This window comes from Dioscorea cayenensis, chromosome 2, assembly GCF_009730915.1.
Source record: "Dioscorea cayenensis subsp. rotundata cultivar TDr96_F1 chromosome 2, TDr96_F1_v2_PseudoChromosome.rev07_lg8_w22 25.fasta, whole genome shotgun sequence".
Taxonomy (NCBI): domain Eukaryota; kingdom Viridiplantae; phylum Streptophyta; class Magnoliopsida; order Dioscoreales; family Dioscoreaceae; genus Dioscorea; species Dioscorea cayenensis.
This window is the reverse complement of record NC_052472.1, coordinates 1,889,933-1,896,117: the sequence shown is the minus strand read 5'-3', so window position 1 is coordinate 1,896,117 and position 6,185 is coordinate 1,889,933. Positions and strand designations below refer to the sequence as shown.

The window sequence follows — 6,185 nt, the reverse complement described above, 5'->3', positions numbered from 1 at the left end:
GGTTCGATCTCGCCGCCTTCGCCTTCGCTCTTCATCGCCTTCCCCGTCGTCGACCCTCATCTCTTTCATCTTCTTCGCTCGTCGACCCTGGGAAGACCGCGATGCTCCTCGTCGTCGAGCGAAGGCGATCGAAAGGTTGCACTCGTGACATATTTAAATAGAAACAACGATATTTAAGCACGCTTTTTAAACGTGAAACGCAATATATTAAAATGTAAAACATCGATAGTTAAACAAAGACAAACAAGCATATAAACAGAGAACTCATTTCTTAAACAGTAGAACTCATTTCTTAAACGAGAGCTTATTTTTAAACGAGACCCTCATTGAGTAGGGGACATTGAGTATCTCATCGTCAGCGATCTCGCTGCGAACGCTGAGTGCTCGAGCTCGGATCCGGGCGAGCGATCTCGAGCGTGGCATGCTCGTATGGGGGTCTTAAAGGAGAAATCTTTATCAGGCTTGGCGATCCGGTCTGGCGACGCTCCTCGGCGGTCGGAGTGGTGAGGTCTTCAGTGGCGACGCTCGGATAAGACGGGTCGAACTCGAATCGGAACCATTCTCGACTCACGGAGACCGCAACATGGATAGCAATAGGGTTAGGGTTAGGGATCATTCCGGGTTCGATGCATGGGCGCCTAAGTCAGCGACGGGAACGGAGGGAGGAAGCGGTGCCGACGAGGGTTCGATCTCGCCGCCTTCGCCTTCATCTTCATCGCCTTCCCCGCCGTCGACCTCATCTCTTTTCATCTTCTTCGCCGCTGACCCTGGGAAGACCGCGATGCTCCTCGTCGTCGAGCGAAGGCATCGAAAGGTCGCACCTTTCCTCTCGAACATGAAATCCCATTTTTTTCATTTCAACGCGATCGCGATCGTGAGCCGCATGCTTTGTCTCACCGGGCACAGATCAATCGCAATAAAGAGATTTTTGGGAGTGATAAATACACCACAAAAACTCATTTCTTAAACGTAGACCTCATTTTTTTAAACAAAACCCTCATTTCTTAAACGTAAAAACTCATTTCTTAAACAAAGATCTCATTTTTTTAAACGAAACCTCTTTTCTTAAATGTAAAAACTCATTTCTTAAACAGAAAACTCAATTTTTTTAAACAAAAAAACTCAATTTTTTTAAAACAAAAAAACTCATTTTTTTAAATAAAACTCATTTTTTTAAACAGGAAACTCATTTTTTTAAAACGTAACCTCATACTCTCATATTTTAAATAGAGTTTTTCATTTTCGAAATAAACTCATCAGACCTGCAAGGCATTATAGCCAAACCCTATCACACTTGCCATAACTTCCCACGCAAGGGACAATTTCGTCCAAAAAAATTCCAAATTAACTCTATCAATCACTATTAGACGTCGTGGGTTTTAAAAATCATCAGATTCAAAAAGAAGGGGTTTTTGAGGAGTGCAAAAAACTAATCTGCTTTTTGGGTAATATCAGAACTTATGCGTGTTTTTGGCAATTTCCACTAATAATAATAATAATAATAATAATAATAATAATAATTTATAATAATAAATAACAACAAAAAAAACACACACACACACAAACATAGCACAAAAATCAAGCGCTCGACGGAATCACTCATCGGCGCCGTCGCGCCGGCGCGGTGCTCGATCGCCGGAGAATCTCCGGCGCTGCAGCCTCAATCTTGCAACCCAAGAAAACACCATCCCAAATCTCAGCAAAAGCTCGATGAATCAAATCGTGATGCCGAGGCGAATTCAGCGAGATGAACCGATCCACGAGCTCACAAAGCTCATCTCCATCCACGATCTCCTTCTCAACAATCATCACCAGCATCGATCTCCTGAAATCTCCGATCGGATCATCGCTCACCTTCACCACCGCCACGCTCTCCTCGATCCGCCCACTGCCCTCGCTCCGGCACCGCCGATGGGATTGGGGTTGGGATGGGCCGCGCCACGATCTCACGCTTTGCTCTAGGTCTTTGAGCTGCCGGAGAAGGCCGGAGTAGCTTGGGATCTCGCCGGAGGAGAGGGTTTCGGTGGGATTTCGTGGGGTTGGGGTGGATTTCATGGATGGTTCGGAGATGGCGATCGATTTGGTGTCTTTGCATCCGCAGGCGAAGGAGAAGCGTGCTGAGCGCCGCCGTTTGGATCCGGCGACGGTGGAGTTCGCCGGCGGGATCGAGTTCGCCGGAGAAGAAGAGAGCTTCATTTTGGTGGGTTTTTTTTGGAAGAGTGTTTCGTGGTATTTATATATGGGTTTGGTTTTTTTACTTTTTAACCCCTGGAGATATTGAAAATTTCTTTTTTAGTTCTTTGTTGGAAAAAGTAAAATTACGAAAACGTCCTTGAATTTGAAAAGTTTGCCGTTTTACAACTTGAACATAATTATTTTTGTGGACTCTTTGGTTCCGAATGTGATGATTAAAGCACATTTTTGTTTTTTGTTTTTTTGTTTTAATGAAAAACTGAATTGATTTTTAATGGTATAAATATTTAAATTAAACTGATTTTTAATTCTAGAGGTTATATAAATGGATAGAATAATTTTTTTTTTAGCTATTTAAGCAAATATGATTTTTTTAGAAGGGCCTATTGGTAATTATGTTAGAGTACAAAAGTTTATTGTAATGTTTAATTTTTTTTATTAGTTTTTTTTTAACCGGAAGGATATGAAATAAATAAAAAAAATTTTGTATGGGCACATAAACTAATAAAATTGTTAATTTTTTACATTGATATTAACAATTAAATTACTCACTTATATGAATATGAAACCTATTTTCTCATAAAAATAATATTTTATTAATTTTTTTCAATTGATTTTAGTAACAATATAAATAATATTAATAGAAAGTTTGCACAAACACTAACGACTTCTTGATCAATTGGTAATGAGTCTTTTGTGTAGAGTATTCATATTTTGTGGATGACCCAAATATGATTTGTCCATTTTATTAAAAAAAAAAAAATATAAGATAAAACCTCATGTACTGCACAAGATGAGTGCATGTGGGTCGGCGTTGAGCTCTGCTCCCCACACGTGCACGCTCCTAGGATTTTGGTGCTTGTCGTCTTTCTCAAAAAACAATAAAAATATCATCATCATCGTCGTCGTCGTCATCATCATCATCATCATCATCATCATCATCATCATCATTGGTCTCATTATCAATATCATGTTTATGAAGTTCAAGGAAGATGAGAGTAGAAATAAGAGCAAGTCTCAAAGCAAACAACATGATGGAGGAAGGAGAATAGTCAAGTATGGCATAAATCAAGAAACAAAATAAAATGCCATAAGAAGAAAAGCAATGTCTTTTTACAACACTCCAAATTGACTTCATTATGTAATTAATTACCACTTCACTCTACACTTCTTTATTTTCCACCAATATATATATATATATATATATATATATGTATTAATAAGGAAGAAGAAGAAGATATGTTAAGAGTTCATGAAGTTTATATCATGTTAATTTTGAGGGAAAGACCAAGTATTTATATTTTGTAATAAGGTTATCTAAGTAAACTCATTGTTTTGGTTGAACTTGGAGTTTTAACTTGATTAGGAACAATATTTATTGTTTTTGGGTGTTTGTCTTGATAAGGATATGTTAGAGTTCTACTCAAATTAGACTTACATCTTTCGTACACATTATTATTATTATTATTATTATTATTATTATTATTATTATTATTATTATTATTATCATTTGTTTTTATTATAGCCTCATTTTAAAGATTTGAGTTTTTTTTTTACCATAATTGGATTATGATATGATATTTTATTTTATTTTTGGGTTTTTATACACTTTTTTTTGAAACTTTGCTTTTGCATGGAATTTCATGGTTTTCTTTTGTATAATTATATAACTTGAAAAATCGTAATTTGCTTGAAATTTTTTTTCATAAATACAAAATCAAACTCTCATTAAAGTATTATATATAAATTTCTCTACAATCACTAAAAAACCTTTAGTCTAATGGTATTGGTCTCACAAAAATGCCTTAATCTTCATTAGGTTCAAATGTGCCCAATGTAACAGCATTAAAAAAGATTTTTAATTGTAGAGATGGATCATGCCCGGTAATCAATTCTTGATAGTTTGCACACCCTTGACAAAACAAGTGATTTGTCCGCTTTGCTAAAAAAAATTATTTAAATCAAATTATATTAAAATTTCATAAATTTATATAGTCATCATTCTTAATTGGATTCAATTAAATATTTAATAAAGTTTTAAAATTTAACTTTTAAATTAATGATAAATATTATAAATTTAAATTTAATTAATAAGAATATTTACTTAAATAATAAACTGTACCAAAAAAAAAATTACTGCAAAGGATAAGAAACAACCTTCTGTTTAACCGTATTAATTTAAATAAAATTTAAAATTATATATATATATATATATATATATATGGATATAATGCTTACAATTTTTTTTTATAGATAGATAACATTATAGATAATAATAAACACAATGACTTATACTCAGACTAAAACCCAAAAATAATTATGAGAGAAATATATCTGCCTTCTAATCAACCTAAAACTAGAGAAATTAATATTTCATGTTTATCTAGCAATTAGAGATGGCCTTTAATTTCTTTATAAATAGACTCTTATTTCTTTCTTTTTCTATGTAAGTTAACAATGGAATTAATCACTTTTTCCCAATGTTTTGCTCATGCTCCTTATTTGATCATATTAACTTTGCTTTTCTTTGATTCTCTCATCCAACCATGCAACAAATTGATGGAAAACTTAGTTTTGAAACACCCTCACAAACCTTTTCTTTTCCAAGTGTTTTCCATTGCTTTAACAAGCATCAACATGATGATTAATCAAAGCATGCTTGCTTTTGGTTTGTTTTTGGGGGTCTTAACTTCTTCATGTTTCTTTATTTTTCCTTTGTATTTCATGACAATGGAGAAAATTTATGGAGTTTCAGAGGTGGAATTTTTGGAGATTTTTCATAAAAAAGTTGTGGATTATGTTGAGGAGTTGGATGAGGAATTGTTGGAAATAATGGAAGAGTGTGTGAGGATAAGTCCTTGGATTCCTTTGATGAATATGGTTGTTGGTCTTGCATTAAGTTACTTGGGGCTTTGGTGGTGGTGTCCAACTAGGATTAGTTTGTGTCTTCATATTGTGCATGTTTTTGCATGGTTGGTTATTATGAACTATTATTATGTCCCTGTTTTGATTAATCAACTTAGTTATGTTAGTGATGATGATGATGATGATGATGATGAATGCTATGAAGAAGGAGAAGGAGAAGGAGGAGGAGGAGGAGAATACTATGAATACTATGAAGAAGGAGAAGAAGGAGATGGATACTATGAATATTATGAAGAAGGAGAAGAAGGAGAAGGATATTATGAATATTATGAAGAAGGAGAAGAAGGAGATGGATATTATGAATATTATGAGGAAAGAGAAGATGGAGATGGATATTATGAATATTATGAAGAAGAAGAAGAAGATGGAGAAGTGTATTATGAATACTATGAAGAAGGAGAAGGAGATGACTACTACTATGAAGAATATGAAGAAGGAAATGGGTGTTATGAATATTATGAAGAAGGAGAAGACTATGAATATTGTGAAGGAGAAGATGGAGATGGATATTATGAATACTATAGAGAAGGAGAAGGAGATGGAAATTATGAAAACTATGAAGGAGAAGGAGAATACTATGAAGAAAAAGAAGAAGAAGGAGGAGGTGGAGGAGGAGAAGGAGAAGGTGAATACTTTGAAGAAGAAGGGGAAGAAGGAGAATACTATGAAGAAGAAGGAGAAGGAGAAGGTGAATATTATGAGGAAGATGGAGAAGAAGGGGAAGAAGGGGAATGCTATAAGGAAGAAGGAGAAGGAGAATACACTTATGATGATAAAGAAGAAGGAGAATACAATGAAAAAGATGATGAATTCTATCATGAAGGAAAAGAAGAAGATTACTCTTATGACAATGAAGAAGATGATGTTGAATATCATAAAGAAGAAGAAGAAGAAGAAGAAGAAGAAGAAGAAGAAGAAGAAGAAGAAGAAGAAGAAGAAGAAGAAGAAGAAGAAGAATACTCTCATGACAGCAAAGAAGATGGAGAATACAATGAAGAAGATGATGAATACTCTGATGATCAATATGATGATGATGATGATGAAGAAGAAGAAGAAGAAGAAGAAGA

At 34.6% G+C, this 6,185-nt stretch overlaps 1 protein-coding gene across 1 annotated transcript; it reads right to left on the bottom strand.

Annotated features, from left to right (window-relative positions):
* Positions 1–1,502: 1,502 nt before the first annotated feature.
* Positions 1,503–2,214, bottom strand: LOC120278617 (transcription repressor OFP6-like). The gene has a single exon (XM_039285358.1). The coding sequence runs from the start codon at positions 2,194–2,196 to the stop codon at positions 1,600–1,602; it is 597 nt and encodes a 198-aa protein (XP_039141292.1). The 5' UTR covers positions 2,197–2,214; the 3' UTR covers positions 1,503–1,599.
* Positions 2,215–6,185: the final 3,971 nt, after the last annotated feature.